At 41.5% G+C, this 17,396-nt stretch overlaps 1 protein-coding gene across 11 annotated transcripts in view; it reads left to right on the forward strand.

The window, feature by feature from the left end:
- Window positions 1-17,396, forward strand: part of FAM193A (family with sequence similarity 193 member A) — a 251,275-nt gene that overhangs the window by 224,388 nt on the left and 9,491 nt on the right. For all 11 annotated transcript variants that reach the window (XM_077136245.1, XM_077136249.1, XM_077136246.1 and 8 more), the window contains exons 19-20: window positions 754-1,603; window positions 11,844-11,925. In XM_077136245.1, the coding sequence (XP_076992360.1) occupies window positions 754-1,603; window positions 11,844-11,925 (932 nt within the window). The remainder of the gene's footprint in view (window positions 1-753; window positions 1,604-11,843; window positions 11,926-17,396) is intronic.

The raw sequence follows: 17,396 nt of genomic DNA on the forward strand, positions 1-17,396 counted from the left end.
AATATATGTCACTATTAAAATATAATCTTTACCTTGGGATGAAAAATCAATTTCCTATCAAGCTGGGTAGAAGAAATACAAAGTTGACTTAAACATGTAATAGTGAATGTTTTTTGAAAGTCTTTTGCTTTGTCACACTAAGTAAAGATATGCTAGCACTTTTGTTTCTCCGCCAGGATGGGAAGAAACATTTGTCCCCTCTTTCATGTGCATTCTGCATGTCTGTTGAAGCATGTTGCTGCATCGTCCCTGACCTGTACCTGGAAACGTGTGCTGGCCAAGAGCTCTGGCTGGAGATGTGCAGCCATTTCCTGCTGTACCATAAGTCAGTAGCATGAACCAGCTTGTGCCTGCAGGTCATTGGCCCGTGCTTCCTTCCAGCTCCCAGGACAGGCACGTGCACCCCACTGCACGGGCTGGAGGAGGCACAGCAGTTTCGAGAACAGAGGCCAGTGGCTGCTCTCACCTCACTCAGCATGCTGGTGCTAGGGCAGAGGGTAGGAGAGATTGTTAAGACAGCACCCCTCGGAAAGTGAGTGCGGCCCTCCGGAGGCAGAGTGATCTCATGGTTCTGTGGTCTACGATAACTGGGGCGGGCGGGGATGTTTTAATCTTGTGATTTTTGATACCCCATCAGAGTTTATTGGTGTCCCATTATGTGAGTCGTTTTTTAAATTACCTTATTTTTCTGAATGTCTTAACTTTAGAGGACTTGCTGTTTTCTTAGGTGCTTTTTTCTTTTCATACCGACAGCTGGAAGAGAAAGCCCGCCTTGAAGCAGAGGCCCGGCAGCGGGAGCACCTGCACCTCCTTGAGGAGCAGAGGCGGCGGGAGGAGGAGGAGGAAGAGCGACTCAAGGAGGAGTTTCAGCGGCTCCAAGAGCTTCAGCAGCTGAGAGCTGTGAAAAAGAAGAAGAAGGACAGGCCCAGTAAAGACTGTCCCAAGTTGGACATGCTTGCTAGGAATTTTCAGGCAGCATCAGAGCCCGTGCCTAACTCTGAAAACATCCACAACGGCTCACTGGAGCAAACAGAAGAACCAGAAACCTCATCTCACTCCCCTTCCAGACATGTGAATCACATAGAGCCGGGGCCGGGGCCGGGCACTGACAGAGGCGCCACAGAGCCTGGAAACGCCAGGGACTCGCGACACCTCCTCCCCAAGGAGGTCCACAGGAAGCAGCACGAACCGCTCTCTTTTCTCTTTGACATGATGCATCACCACAAGGAGGGAAACAGCAAGCAGAAGCTCAAGCCAGCCAGTAAAGCCAGCAACGAGCCCGTGAAAAAGCCTGTGGAAACCCCCAGAGTCCCAGAGGGTCCTCCCAGAGCCAGGCCCCAGACTGAGTCCAAGGCTAAAGTGGGTGACCTCGCCACCCTCCCGGAGCAGAAGAGAGAGGAGAAAAAAGTGAACAGCAACAACAACAACAAAAAGCAGCTGAATCACCCCAAGGAGGAGAAGCCGGCACCAGCCCTGGCCGAGCCCCCCTGTCCCAGTGAGCCCCCGCAGGGCGGCCGACTGGTCCCAGCAGGCTCCCCCCAGCCCAGGGGCAGAGGCAAGAAGAGCAAGAAGAAGAAAGGAGACCGAGCCAGCAGCTCCATCGGTAAATACCCAGCGCAGGAGGCACCTGTCTAGCCCGCGGCTGGTGGTGCCCAGGGAGAGGCAGTCTCAGGACAGCACTGGGCTGTCTGTCCCTGGCTTTGTGCTGTTTTCTTGGCCTTTTCACTCACAGTGAGGGACAAAAGCCACTTTTAGTATGTTAACTTTTTATTTTGAAATAATTTTAGGCTTACCAAAAAAGCTACAAAGATAGTACACAGAACTGCCATTTGTCCAGGTTCCCCACATCCTGTTCCTGCGTTTGCTTTTCATTCGCTCTCCCAGCCCTCTCATACTGGTCTGAGCCAAATGAGAGTAAGGTGCAGACTCAGTGCTGCTCTGCTCCCAGGTGCTTCAGTGGGTATTTCCTCAAAACCAGGACATTCTCTAACAAAACCGCAGGGCAGTGGTCAAAATCAAGAAATTAACGCTGACATCATACTTTCATCTAGTTATAGGTCTTATTCCGATATTTCCAGACATCCCGTTAACAGCCTTTGTAGCAAAAACAAATTTTAATTGTTTTTCTGGCACAGGGTCCAGTCCAGGGTCACATGTTGCATTCGTTGAAACGTCATGTCTCTTTAATTTGTTTCCCTCAGTTCCTCGGTTCTTCTGTTTTCCATGACCTTGACATTAGTGAGGAATTCATTTCCTCATGGTGAATTTGGGTTGTGTGTCTTTGGCAGTGATGCCATGTCTTTCCCTGTGTTGTCAGGAGGCAGAGATTGTCTCTTGGTTCCACTCTGCTGGTGTGAACCCTGGTTATCTGTCAAGGTAGTAATTGCCAGGTTTGTTTGTGAAGTTTCATTTCCCCCCTGTTAATTCATAAATATCTTATGGACAGATGAATGCCCTGTTTTCTGTCATTCACCCACTAGTTCTACCTAGTCTCTGTTGATGATTCTTGCCTGGAATGGTTATTTGTTGACTGCCAAATGGGGATTTTTCTGTTTTTTTTCCTTGTACATTGCTTATTTGGCATTCTACCATTAGACAGTTTTCCTTCTCCCCTTCTCCTCCTTTATTTTTTCTTTTATGTGTTTGTATCAGGATGGATTCTTGGATTCTTGTTTTTACACTCTGGATTATAACCCTTTCCTAAGACGGTTTATTTTGATGCTCCAGTTGGCCAAGGCTCACTCCCTGGAAGCCCCTGGAGGACCGCTCCATCATGCCATGAGCGTTTCTTCACCTGGTGACACGATGGCGTAGGCTCAGCCTTGTGTCTCGTCCCAGCCCTGGACTTGGCCACTTCTCTACAGTACTGGAGGGTCGTAGTAGAAGCTTGAATCTGAGCACTGTGGTGTGTCGTCGTTTCTAGGTCCTCCTGGTCGACCCAGCCAGGAAACGGGGCTTCCCCTAGATCTCCTGTCTGACCTAGTCACAAGTTCCCTCTGGTACTTTCAGTTGTGCTGGGTGCTCTGGGGCCATTCCAGCCCTCCTCTGCCACGTCTCCTCCTGCCTCCACAGGAAGAAGCTCCGTTCTTACTTCCTCGTTCCGTTGTAGCTGCACGGAAAGTCGTTTCCAAATTGCTCACCCTTAGCACCAGGAAAGAACAGAAGATGAACTTAACTTTCAATATCTTCTCACAGTTCTTTTTGTCTTTAACCTATAGGTGTGTAGTCAGAATACTGAGTTTAAAAGGCGCGTGTATTCGGACCCCCAACTCCACCCTGCTGCCTCAGGGCAAAAAATAAATAAATTTTGCAAAAAGAGATATAGAAATGACAGTGAAGGAGGGGTAAAGAGAATGAGGACTATATTAAATGTATTAAGGTTAAGGTATTGAAACTGATCAAAAGCTGGGGGGTGGGGAAAATGGTTCTCTGTCCAATACACACAAATGACCATGTCCTGAGACATTTGGTTTCAAAGAGAACAAGAGTTTATTGCTAAGCATAAAGCAGCGTATCAGATGTCCTAAAAATATGTCTCCCCAGTCTAAGGAGTTTAAGGTTTTATGGATACAAACAAGGGGAGATGGAATTGTTATCATTACAGTCACAAATAACAGGCACCTTCAGTTTATAGAGGTGAAAGTGCAGCTGGGCTAGAGCTAAGCTAGAATAACTGCCACAAACTATCACAGGGACAGCTCAGTGGCTACTTCTGAGCTGACTCAAGTTCTTCCATTAACCTTAGGGGTAACCTTTGTGATTCATGACTACAAGGGGTGAGGGTGGAGGGGCAGTCCAAAGGTTTTTATAATTTGCAGTGGGTTTCCTTTTGGCTCTTCTACAATATACTAAAAAGTAAGAAGAATCAACTGTATACTCATAATCATGTGTTAGGTTCTTAACTTCTTGGTAACAGTGTCTATGGAATATCTACTTGGATCTTTCCCACAGGCATTTGGAAACACCAATCTGGAATTTGGCAAGTGGATTTCAGTTGGGGGTATAGATTAGGGGCTTTTGATTTAGGTGATAATCAAAGCCTTGGGAGGAGATAAGATCATCAAAAGAAAGTATGAAGAATAAAATTAGACATCAAAACATAATGAGCAACAAAAAAAATAATAATAAGCCAAATAACTATAAGCAACTAAAAAAAAGAGGCTGGGTGCTGCATAGGATGAACTGAAACCACAGAAAGACTGAATTAACCGTAATATTTTGTATTCACTTTTTTAAACAGTTAAGATATGATTTTTATGCCGTAAAGTCTATCCATTACACATGTACAATTCAGTGGTTTTTATTTATAACATTTGCAAGTTTCACCAAATTTGAAGTTAATCTTGCTTCCACAGCCAGCCCTAGTGAAAACACTGATCTGTTTCTTGTCTTGCTAAATATGCATTTTTCAGACATTGCATATAAATGGACTCACATAGTATGTAGTCTTTTATGTAGTACCTCTTTCAGTTAGCATAATTTTTTGAAGTTCATCCATGTTGTAGCATATACCAGAATTGAATTTCTTTTTATTCCATTGTATGTTGTGCCATATTTTGATTACCTATTTGTCAATTCGTGGACATTTAATTGTGTGCAGTTTTTGGCTATTGTGAACAGTGCTGTAATGCCAGTCTTCCCGTGGACATATATTTTCATTTTTCTTGGGTGATTTTTAGAGTGAGGCAACTGGATCATATAGGAACATTGTGTTTAACGTTTCAAGAAAATTCCAAGCTTTTTCCAAGGAGTATCATTTTGCACTCCCATCAGAGGTGTGTGAGAGTTCCACGTTTTCCACATTCTTGCCAGCTTTTAGTATTGATTGTCTTTTTTAGAGCAGCCACCATTCATTTGGGTGTGAACTGGTATCTCGTAGTCATTTTGCTTTGTGTTTTCCTAATGGCTGATGTTGTGCATGTTTTCATTTCCATTTCTGTCTTCCATAGTCGAATGTCTCATCAGATCTTTTGCCCACTCCAAGAAACAGATTGTTTTTCATTTTACTGAGTTGTAAAAGTCTATTACGTATACTGGATACAAGTTTTTGCCAGATGCATGATTTTTAAATATTTTCTCTAAGTCTGTGGCTTGTCTTTTTGTTCTTTTAACAATAGTTTTCAAAAAGCAAAAGTTTTTAATACTCTTCAACAGTTTTTTCTTATATGGATCATGCTTTTGATGTCTTATGTAAGAGGCCATGTAAAGTTCCCCTATGTTTTCTTTAATGTTCGGCACTTAAGTTTAGGTCTGTGATCACTCCTTACTGAATTTTTGCTGTCTTCTTGTGTTATGTTTTTTGTGCTCAAAAGCACTAGACTTTCTCCACTGAATTATCTGTGGACCTTTGTTGAAAATCAGTTGGCAGTAAAATATAAGCATTTATTTCCGGCTCTCTGTTCTGTTCCATTAGTGCATGCCAAGCTTGGGCCAGTACGCCGCTGTCTGGATAATCTTGGCGCACAGTAAAATTTGAACTTGGGTCACATTTGTCCTCCAGCTTTTTCAAAACTGGATACACGTTTTTATTTTATAAATAAAATTTATATGGCTGCTCTTCGCATTTCCATATAAATTTTAGATCAGCTTAACAGTTCTATAAAAAGGAAAAGTTTTCTGGGATTTTAATAGGTTCTTCTTGAGGTTGTGGACCAATTTGGGGAGGATTTCCATCTTGATAATACCAGATTTTTGAATCCATGAACATGGAATGTTTCTCTGTTTTTTACATCTTCTTTATTTTGGCAGTTTTTAGTGGTTTCAGCATACAGATCTTACACTTCTATTAAATTTATTTCTGAGTATTTTATTCTTTTTCATCCTATTGTGAATAAAATTGAGTTGTGACTTTCCTTTTCATATTTTTGCCAGTTTATTTATTGAAATGTCATTGATTTTTGTATATAAATATTCTTTCCTGTGACTTTCCACAATTTGTTTATCAGTCCCTATCTTTTTGTTTATTTTGCTGGGTTCCTTGGGATTTCCTACACGGAGGATCTGTCCTATGCTAATAAAGCAGGTTAAGGTAAAAAAAAAAATTATAATAATTTCATATATTTATTTTTAGTTTTCTGATGTGACAACTAGAAAATCTTGTTATTATTTCTATTGGGCAGTGCTGCCATAACTGGTTATTTGTATTTATGAGAGCTATTAATTTGAGTATGTTAAGTTATATCTTTTGCCTTACTGAATTACTTTGAGTTTTATTGATTATCTAGGGTTGTACAGGTATTTGCTAGATAATTTATCTGCAAGTAGAGAAAACTTTGTTTCTACTTTCCCAGTTCTTATATTTTCTCTTATGTAATTGGTTTTTTGTTGTTTTTTATTGATATGGGCAGGCTCCAGGAACCGAACCTTCTTGTCTAATTGTTTTATTCCTAGGATATGGAAATGTCTCTGGTGTTTCCACATTAATGAAGATGCTAGCTTTAGTACTAAGGTTTATTTATTTTATCATGTTAAGGAAGTATCCATTGATTCCTATTTCTCTTGAGTGTTTTTATCAGTAGTGCGTGTTGAATTTTATCAGAGCCTTTTCCATCATCAGTGGAGACACTCACACTGTCTCATGTTGGACCTGCTACTGTGTGTTGTGTTTCCACACCTCCTGATGGTGGGCCAGCCCACCTACCACTTGCTGGTGGAGTATTATAGCCTTAATTTCAGTTGGGATTTTGTTCTTTATTATTTTGTTTCTTATTTTTACATCCCTATTCACAAAAGATATTGTTCAGTGATTTTTTTGTACTGTCTACGATAGCTTTGGGTAGCAATCTTGTACTAGCGCCATAAAAAGAACTAAAATGTCCTCCTTCATTCTCAGCGTTGTAGAACACAGAACAGTCGGTGCTGTGCTTGGGCTTAGCTCTGGGCTTCGAAGCTGTGCGGTGAACCTTTGCAGTCATCTGGGCCAGGGGCCTTTTTGTGGGATAATTCCTTAAAAGCTTTTTTTTTTCCTCTATGGAAATTAGTCCGTTCAATATTTTTATCTCTTATGAAATTAATTTTGGTAAACCATTTCCATAGTAAAATATCCTTTTCAACTAGGCTTTAAAATTTATTTGAATAGATATCTGGAAAGTAGCCTCATGATTTAAAAGAGAAATTTTAATGGTTATTTTCCTCTTGTCATTTCTTATTTTGTGTATTTGTGCTTTCTCCCTACGTTTCTTGATTACATTAGTGATTGGACTATTTTGTGTGTGTGTGTTTCGAAAAACAGGCGGTCTTGAATTATTCATGAGGTTTATTGCTGTTCTTTTCTCTGCCTCTCTACGTTCTGCTGTTTTCTTTATTTCCATCCTGTGCTTTCTTTTGTTTATTGTGTTTTTCTAATTTTTTAAGTAGGGAATATAGTTCATTTGTTTTCAGCTATCATTTTTTATCGATAAGTATTTAACACTTTAAAATTTCAGTCATGTAGAGTCCAGTTGATAATGTTCCCATTTCTTTTTTCTAGAGATGTTATAAACCCCCTTAATTCAGTGGTTGCTTGATAGGCAACTTTTAAATTTCCATGCATGAGAGACTTTTTTGTTGTTAATAATTTTCTAAGTCTTTTTACATTGTGATCAGAGAGTATTACAGTTTGTAGTATTTCTGCTTCATGAGACTTAATATTTTCTTTCTGTTCTAAAATATGATAACTTGGATCGTCCCACATGTACTTGATGTGTGCTCTCTGCTACCATGATACACAGTCCCATGGAGCCCATAAGTGCATTGATGGGGACAATGTTTCGGTCCTCTTTGTCCTCATCTCTCGTCCGTGTGACCCGTCTTCTGTTCTTTACGATCAGTGTGTCTCTTTTTTGTATTTTCTTCTGTCTCCTGTAGTTCTGCTTTATAAAAGTAGTCTCTGTGTTACTTGATGCATATGCATGACTGTTATATCTCCTTTGTGAATTATGCCTTTTTAATTTTACAAAACCATCCTTATTTGTGTCATTTCTTGTTTTTGGCTTGAGCTCTACTGTGATTGCCGCTCCACTTCCTTTTTGTTCCCATTTGCCTGGAGTTGTCTTTGTCACTCCCTTTCTGAGTCCCTTGGTTTCAAGTGGGCCTCTTGTAGGCAGCACAGACCTGAGTCTTTGTGAACCAAATTGAAAATCACCTTAATAGGCGAGTTATGCCCTGTATCTGTTAGTAAGCTGCCAGAATACGATACACCAGAATTGAAACAGCTTTTAAAAAGGGGGAATTTAATAAATTGCAAGTTTACACTTCTAAGCCTATGGAAATGTCCAAACTAAGGCATCCAGGGAAAGATACCTTAATTCGAGGAAGACCAGTGGGTCAAGAACACCTCTGTCAGCTGGGCAGTCATGTAGCCGCCATCTTCTGGTCCTTGCTCCTGGGATCCTTGTGTCCAGCCTGTGTTTCTCTGGGGGCCTCACTTTGCTCCTCCAGGGCTGGCTTTCCTCTCTTGGCTTCCCTTAGCTCTCTCCAGGCTCTGGCTTGATGCACATCTCATGACAACATCTGCTGGGCTCCACACGTCTGTGTCTCTGTTGTAGAAGTGTTGGCATCTGTATCAGCTTTGAGATTTCTGTCATTCCTCACTCTCTCCAAAATGTTTCCTCTTTTAAAGAACTCCAGAAAACTAATCAAGACCCACCTGGAATGGGTAGAGTCACATCTCCATCTAATCAAATGTCACACAAAAAAAATAAATAAATAAATAAAAAATAAAAACAAATGTCACGCCTACAGTCGGGCACGCCACATCACAGAGATAATCTAATCAAAAGATTCCACCCTGCAGTATTAGATCAGGATTAAAAGAAACAGCTACTCCCACAAGATTGGATCAAGATTAAAACATGGTTTTTCTGGGGTCCATAATACTTTCAAACTGGCATATGCCCATTCACATTTGTTGGTCTCAACTCTTTGTGTATTTTATATTTGTTATGTTTCTTTTTCTGTGTGACATGTTTTTCTTGCTCTTTTATTCCTTAAAACAAATGGCATGTAAAAAAAAAAAAAAAGACACTTCAGAAAGTTTCTGTTTTCCTTTACATTTCTGCTTTTATTGCTCCTAGTCCCCAGTTTCCTTATGTAGCCTTTCACAACTAGGTTTTTCTGTTTTATTGTTAAATTTAACACCTAAATCCCTTAACTCTGTCTTACCACCTGTATGGCAATCGATGAGCTGATTCTACTTTAACTTAACTTCTCTTCCCACTTTTCAGTTGCATTATTTCTACTTTGAACACATAATTTTCTGACATCTTTAATTCAATGCATTTAATCCTCATATTGGACTGTCAACTGAAGTATTCCCGGTCATCATTTGGTTGGATGAAGCTTATCCTTCACTGGATTTCCTCGAGTAGGGCTTATGGGTACAGAATTCTCTGAGCTCTTGCGTATTAAACTGTTTTTCTGTGGTCTTGACAGTGAGCAGGTGTAGCTCAGCTGAATATAAAGTTCTTGGTTCCCACTTAACTTTCCAACTTTAGTTTTACTGCTATAAAAAAATCTCCTTTTTACTGAATCTGCTTGCAGTTTTGTTTCATTTTTTCTCATACCAAGATTTTATATGTTGATTATCCGTTCTAATCAGGAAAAATAAATATTAGAAATCTCTTTATTGACAGTACTTCCAGTAGAAATGCTGACTCAGTGTTTGCGTCTGTTGTTGAAGCTGGTTACTCTTTAGAATGATGTGATGAGATTAGGCTTTCTCAGACTTCAATGTCTTTACGTCTGTAAAGGCTCCTGCCCCACCTCACCCCTTCCATGTCTGTCAGTGTTTCCTTGGTCAGGAGCCATTGTTCTGTTGCTTTTCTTTCCGGCTGCTTGAACCTTTCAAAATAGAGACCTGGAAGGCCCCCCACACCCTGCCAGGCACCCCTGTGACAGGAGTGGGGGGACCTACTGTTGCCAGTTGCACATTCCCACTGGCTGGCCTCCGCCGTGTGGTGAGTCCAGAGCACGGTCATTGGCCGTATTTCCCTTGACCCTCATGTTTTCCCTTTGTCCTGAGTGGAGCTCACCGGAGACAAGTCTCGCAGGCCTCATTGCTCTTTCTCTGGGGCGTGGTGCAGCTGCCCAGCCTTGGGCGGGAGACCGAGTCGCCAGGTGCAGCAGGTGCATGTGGAGCGGGTCTCCTGAGCCGCCTCGGTCTCCTGGAGCAACTAGGAGCGTCACTTGAGATCGGGGAGACTCCTAAAGCAGGCACGTGGCAGGCCTGTACTGCCCTCCCCCTTTCCCCTGCCTCCATCATCCTGGGTACCCGTCTGCCTCGTGGGTCTGGGTCTGGCCAGCACACCCTGGCTGCAAGCACCAGAGGGAGGACCTGGGAGGCAAACTGTGTGACATGCTCAAGCACATTTTATCTAATGACTGGTTGTAAACTCTGAGTGATTTAATATTTCTAAAATAATAATTGTTCATAAAAATTATTTAGCATCTGATACTTTCTAGTCCTTTCATACATTGTATCATTTGATTTACACTGAAGCAGGCACATCATCAGCTCTGGCTAGAGTCCATTCCTGACCATTGGATATAGGAAACAGACTGGCCCAGCATGGAGAAGGAGGGCGCTTGCTTTGCCTGCAGAGCTGGTGGAAGGCAGTGGGGTCCATTGGTGAGCTGACCATCCACATGGTGGCACAGGACGTGAGATGTCCCTCATGCAGGCCTCAGTGAGGTGGCCCTCTAGTCCTTTCTGCAGACAAGTTGAGGCATAGGCCGCTGGCCAAGTCGTAAGACATCCTAGTGGCTGATGAGATGTGGGTTGAGCCGTGGACACAGGGCTCCTGTGACCCATATGGTCCTGGGGACCACACCTTACTCTGTGGAGGTGGACCAGACAGGCTGGGCTAGGAGCAAAGTTTCTGTGTGCTAACAGAGTGAAGGCACGTGACCTGGTGCCGAGTGCTTCTCCACAGTGTTAGCTGCTGCTCCACAGGGGGAGTAGGCTTTAGTTGTGCTGCTGTGGAAATGCCTCTGAGAGAAGGATGGGCTCCTCGTTTGCTAGGGTGCTGAAAAAGGTCTGTCAGAGAAACGGGGACTCAACTGGCGTGGAAATGTAAGTGGCCTCTTACGTCTTGTCATTGATCATGCCAGGTGCTGTGCACACACTACCCAAATGTGCACTGAGGGCAGCCATATTTGGCATGTGTGGCTTGGCCAAGGCCCAGGAGAAGTGTTCCTGAGGGTAGAAATTCTGCCAATTTCTGCAGGCAGTTGGCAGAAATTCATGTGGGAGTGGGCAGAGTTGAAGAGAGAAGTCGAGATCCTCCCAACTCATTTGAGATTCTAGGACTGGAAATTACGTAACTGAGTGATCCAAATCAGCAATCCCCCATTTTCAAAGCATAGCAATATTTAACTGCAAAATGAAACATAGCCGTGCTTTTTGTTTGGAGCGGCCTGTAGAGGTTTCGATGAAGTCCCTGGCAAATACTGAGGGCTCTATGGAGGTCGACACCTGGGTACAGCTGCAGAGGCAACTTCTGTGGACACCTGTGTTCTCCCTCTGGCAGGGGCTCAGGATTCCCCTGGGCACATGGAGCTCAGGTTTCTGGAGTTTTCCGCAGGGCTCTTCTCTTGGTGGGCTGTGTTTCCGCACCCAGCCGCAAGGGGATCTCTGCAGTGGACTTGACGCAGCCGGCTCCTTCTCAGCAGGCATGGGAGCCGTGTAGCCCCCAGGCTGACCTGTGTGACTTCTGCCCTCCTTTGGCCTTTGGTAAAATCCCATGTCCATGTTTTTGTAATTTGTGAAGTTTGTTGAATCTTAAGTAAAACCAAAAGATTTTTTCTATTCTGGCAAAATGGCCAGCTGCTGTCCCTTGACTCACCCCTTTTCTTTCATTTTGCAGATGATGTCTTTCTGCCTAAAGATATCGACCTAGACAGTGTGGATATGGACGAGACTGAGAGGGAAGTGGAGTATTTCAAAAGGTGAGCACTAGGACTCTGTGCTGAGATGAGGACATCATGGTTCCCATACTCATTTGCCTTTCTCCCGTCCCATCACACTCCGATGCGCTTCCAGTGGTCCTGGACAGGAAGTCCTGCCAGACGGCCGGCCTGGGCCCTGAGCAGCGTACTAGCAGGACAGACCTTCTCCACGGGCCCCCCACACACCCTTAGCACTCACACACACACACACACACACACACTCCCTCTCACAGCCGGTCCCTCTCTCCCTCCCCGGTATGTGCAAAGAATAGTTTGGGTAATGGTTTTCGGAGTGGTTCCCAGGATCACTTGGGAGCTCCTGAGAAATACAGATTCACCAACCGTATCAGATTTTGGGGTAGGACTCAACAGTCTGTTTCAGTAAGCCCTCCTAGGTGACCCTCATGTGTTCTGTCGTTTGAAAGCACTGATATGGCATCCTTTTATGTAGAAAAGTAATATTTTAGGTTTTTGCTCAGCTTTCTGATTCTTTTCAAGAATATTTTATCTCCTATGTGTAAATTATAGTGAGAGAAATTATTTTATTTTTGGTTGTATTTTGACTTTTATTTCAAATAATACACACATGCACAAAGGGAGCAGTTTGCAATGAAAAAAGTTATGAACTCATCTGAAATATATGATTTCACATGATATATCTGAATATGATACTGAATTTTACGAAATTCTAAATGTGGAAAATATATTTTATTGTGTAAATTATTGCATATGTATTTATAAGTCATGATTGTCTTGGTAGGTGGAGAAAAGCATTTGATAAAGTTAAGCATCCATTCATAATAAAAGCTCTTAACAAACTAGGTATATAAGGACACTTTCTTAATTTATAAAAGATATCCTTAAATGCAGCAAATATCATACTTAATAGGGAAACATTAAAAGCTATCCCTTGCGCATACAAGAAAGTCAAAGATGTCCGTTTTCACAGCTTCACAAAAAGAAAAGGGATAAGGATTAGAAGAAAGAAATGAATGGGTTATTATTCTCAGATGAAGTTACTGTGTTTGTCCAAAATTCAAGAGAATATCTAGTTAAATGACATGAATTAAGATGATTTGGCAGGATTGTTGGATACGAAGTCAGTAAACGGGATTCCTGATATTGTAAACAATTAGGCATTTGAAAGAGCTGTGTTTCCCCTGCTCCCACCCCTCAGTCTGCGCTCTTACTCACTGAGGCTTTGCTGACCTTACAACCAGCAGGGAGGTCTCCGGGAGCCCCCCTTCCTTCCTCCCAGGAAAGAGGGACGAATGTGACCTGAGGTTTGAATAGGTTAGGAACCTGGGGTTCCCTAGAGCCAGAGTAGAATACCCAGGCACTATGCCAGGAAGATCTGGAAATGGGTCAGGACTGCAAAGAACCAAAACCACGGAGAAAAGGAGCCAGGACTGGAGCTAAGGTGGCAGGGGGGGCCAGCTTGTCCTGAGGCCAGGTGCCAGGGTACAGAAGGAGGGAGGTGGAGTGCAGCAGTCTTTGGACAGACCTCTAGAGTAAAATTCCCCAGACAGGCCTGGAGGACTCCCACACATGAAGGTCAGGCGTGACCTCTTAGACGAAGGTTATCACACTTCCAGAACTTGGGAGAACAAGGAGAAATCTAGAAAGGAACAATAAAACTGTTGTAAATCAAGTCCTCTAAATGACAAACAAGAGAAAATTAGTGAGTTGGAAGAAATATCTGTAAACTCTATCCAGAAGGCGTGCGCAGAGAGGTCAAAAATGGGAAAGAGGGTTTAAGAGACAGAGGAGAGATGAGGTCTAACATACATTTAATTGGAGACCCCTAAAAGAAAATGGAGACTGTAGAAAAAGATAATATTTATAGAGGTGGTGCCTAAGAATTTTGCAGAACTGATGAGAAATGTGAGTCTTCAGTCCACAAAGTGCAATACATGCCAAATAAACACAAAATCCAATCAACTCCTACATACAGAGTAGAAAGCTAAAGACCAGCAAAGAGGAAAAAGAAAGATCCTGCAAAGGAGAGGCCGTTAGAATGAAGCAGACCTTTTAACAGCAGAAACCAGAAGGCAGTGGAGGTGATATTTGCAACATGTTGAGAGAAAATTGTCAGTCTAGAATTTGTATCCAACAAACTGTTCTTCAAGAACAGGGATGAAATAAAAATATTTTCTCTTGATAAAGAAAAACTGCAGGAGCTTGCTACCAGGAAACCTTGTATGAATGGATATTTCTAAGATTATATTTCAAGAAAAAAGAAAAGTGACCTCATAAGGACAATCTAATGATATCCAGGGAGGAATGAAAAACAAATAGACTGATAAATCTAGGTAAATACAAACATAATGTATTAGTATTCTCTGGGGGAATAGACCCAATAGAGGAGATATATGTACATATTTATATTATGCAAAAATTAGGAGATTTATTATAGGAACTGGCTCATGTAACTGTGGGGACTGGCAAGTTTGAATTCTGTGGGGCGTGCTGCAAGCTGGGAAATCTGGTGAAAGGTTTTGTTGACTTCCCCAGGAGAGGCTGACTGGCTTCCTCCTGACTGCTGGAATCATCAGTTCTCCCTTTAAGGTCTTCAGCTTGATTGGATGAAGTTTCACATTACTGAGGACACACTCCTTTGCTGATTGTAGATGCAGTAAGCTGGCCAATGGTTCAAATCCATGAAATGTCCTCACAGTGTCACTGAGGCCAGAGCTTGCTGGACCAAACAGCTGGACAAGTTGGCAACATGAACTTAACCTTCACGATAAATTTTCCACAAAATGTTTCCATAATGGTGTTTAGTTGGCAGGGTTAAAACTAAAAGAACTATAGTATTGGGTGGCAATAGTATATTAAACTCAGGAGTGAAAAAAATCATAACTGGGTATTCACAAGTCCTTTTATCATTCAGGTTGGATGATTAAGATATTTAACATTTCAGACTTTCTTAAATGGCCATGGTAAAATTTTTAAGAGTAACCATTAGAAGAATAGAAATAGGGTATATAAATTGCTAACCATTAGAAAGGAAAAAAATGGAAGGGTGTAAAAACAAAAAATTCAATCAAAAGTAAAAAAGAAAAGAAATTTAGAAAAAATGAAATAGACATTAAAAAAATAAGATGGTAGACACAAGTCTGGTTGTGTCATAACAATAATAAATAGGAAGTAGCCTAAAAGTAAATAGATTATTGAATTATATTTTAAAGATAAAATCTGCTGTTTACTATTTGCAGAAACACGTCTAAGATATAATGAAATGCAAAGATGGTAATTAGGAATAGGAAGACATACGTGAAGCAAAAGGAAGCTGTTGTAGTTACATTTGTGTTGGATAAAATGTATTTTAAGACAGGCATCATTCAGGATAGAGAAAGTTACTGTATAAGGGCAAAAGAATCCATTCATCAGGAAGAAATAGAAATATTAAGCTATAAACTTTATGAAAGAGGCTCAAAATACAAAAAGCAAAAATTGTTGGAACCACACAGAGAATTGGCCATCCTGGTAGGAGGTGTCAACCCTTTTCTCCATATTATTGATCACTCAAGCAGTCCGGGAATCCACAGACACAGGGAAAAATAGAATAGCGTGGCTGATGAGCTTGAGCTTAATGCAAGTGAAAGGAGCGTGGCATCCAAGAAATGGAGAGTTAGCATTCTTGAGCGCACATGAACTTTCATAGAAATTGAATATGTACACTTAAGTCTCAAAAATTTCAAAGAGTGAGCATCGTATAGTTTGTGTTCTCTGACCACAATACATTTAAGTTGGAAGTTTGCAATAAATTTTTAAATCCCTAAATTTTTGGAAATCTTAAAGTATCATTTTATATAAGTTATGGTTCAAGTAAAAAACTAGAGTGGAGATTTTTAAAGATAATGAAAACATTGCATGTAAAAACTTGGGGGATGCAGAAAAGATGTGCCCTCTGTAAAAAGCAGTAAATGCCAAAATTAGTTTAAACCATAAAGCTGGAAATTAATGAGTTATAAATTTCACTTGAGAAATAAGTGAAAGAACAAAAGAATAAACAAAGGAGATAATAGATAAATTCAGTGAAATAGAAAAGAACGATATAAAGAAGATCAACAAAGTCAAAATTTGATATTTGAAAACACTTACAAAATAAATAAACCTTTGAGAGACTGGTCACAGAGGGAAAAGGATTCAAGTACCCTAAATAATTGAAAGAAGAAACAATGTTGATAACTGTCAAAAGTTGGGTGATGGTTGTGGGGGGTGGAGGTCTCATTATAGATAGTTTTCTACTTTCGTGTTTGACAATTTCCTTAATAAAAAGGTTTTTGTTAATTTTGTAAATCTATAAGTTAAAGGGAGGAGATAATTACAAATACTGCAAAGATTAAAACATATAAAAGAATACTGGGCCATGGTGGCTCGGTGGCAGAGTTCTTGCCTGCCATGCAAGAGACCTGGGTTCGAGTCCCAGTGCCTGCCCATGCCAAAAAGAAAAAAAAATAATAATACTGTAAACAACTTCATAGCAATTAATTTAATTAAATTTAATCTTACAAACTGAATGTTAAACTCGAAGCACAAAGAGATATATATGATATTACTTGTGGTGGATTGAATCAGATCCCCAACAAAGATATGTTCACATCCTAACCCCAGGTCCTGTGGTCTAGACTCATGTATGAATAGAATCTTCAGAGTTCCTGTTGAGATGAGGTCAGATTGAATCGAGCTGGTCCTACTTCCCTATGGCTGAAGTCCTGACAAGCAGAGGAAGTTTGGGCACAGTCAGTTAGTAGAAGCCATAAGTAAAGGTCAAGCAAGAGAGACGGAGGCAGAGATCAAGCCACTGCTGGAAGTCTACAGACTGCAGAGAGTATGTGGCCTGCCTCTAAAACTGTGAGAAAATGAATTCCCGTTGTTTGAGCCAAACCGGTGTGTGACATTTGTCATAGCAGCCATAGAAAACTAAGACACTATTCTATTTCTATAAAGTTCAAAACCAGCTGAGAAGAAAAAACATCTTGTTTGATAAACCTACCATTCAATCCAGAAGCTCTACTGCTGTGTGTATTTAAATACACCGTTTACAAATAAAACCGTTTTATTTGCAATGGTCAGAAACTGGGAACAGCCCACATGTCCATCAGCAAGTGAATGGATAAACAAATTGTGGCCCATCCACCCAGTGGGGTACTACTGTGCAGTAAATACTAGACCTCAGTAGGGTGGGCCACGGTGGCTCAGCAGGCAGCGTTCTTGCCTGCCATGCTGGAGACCCGGGTTCAATTCCCAACGCCTGCCCATGAAAAAAAAAAAATCTATACTTCAATAATGTAGCTTTTAGGAAATTAAGTATCTATTTTTAGAGCTCTGTTGGTGTTAAAGTTGGGAAGAAGAATAAGGAAATTATCACCGTAGAATTGGCAGAGCAGACTGCAGAGCCCGGAGACAGACCCACTCACATCCTGGGCCGTGGTGCCTGGCGGAAGTGGAGCTGTTGTTCCCCG

The sequence above is a fragment of the Tamandua tetradactyla genome, chromosome 19 (assembly GCF_023851605.1).
Source record: "Tamandua tetradactyla isolate mTamTet1 chromosome 19, mTamTet1.pri, whole genome shotgun sequence".
In the NCBI taxonomy this organism is placed as follows: Eukaryota; Metazoa; Chordata; class Mammalia; order Pilosa; family Myrmecophagidae; genus Tamandua; species Tamandua tetradactyla.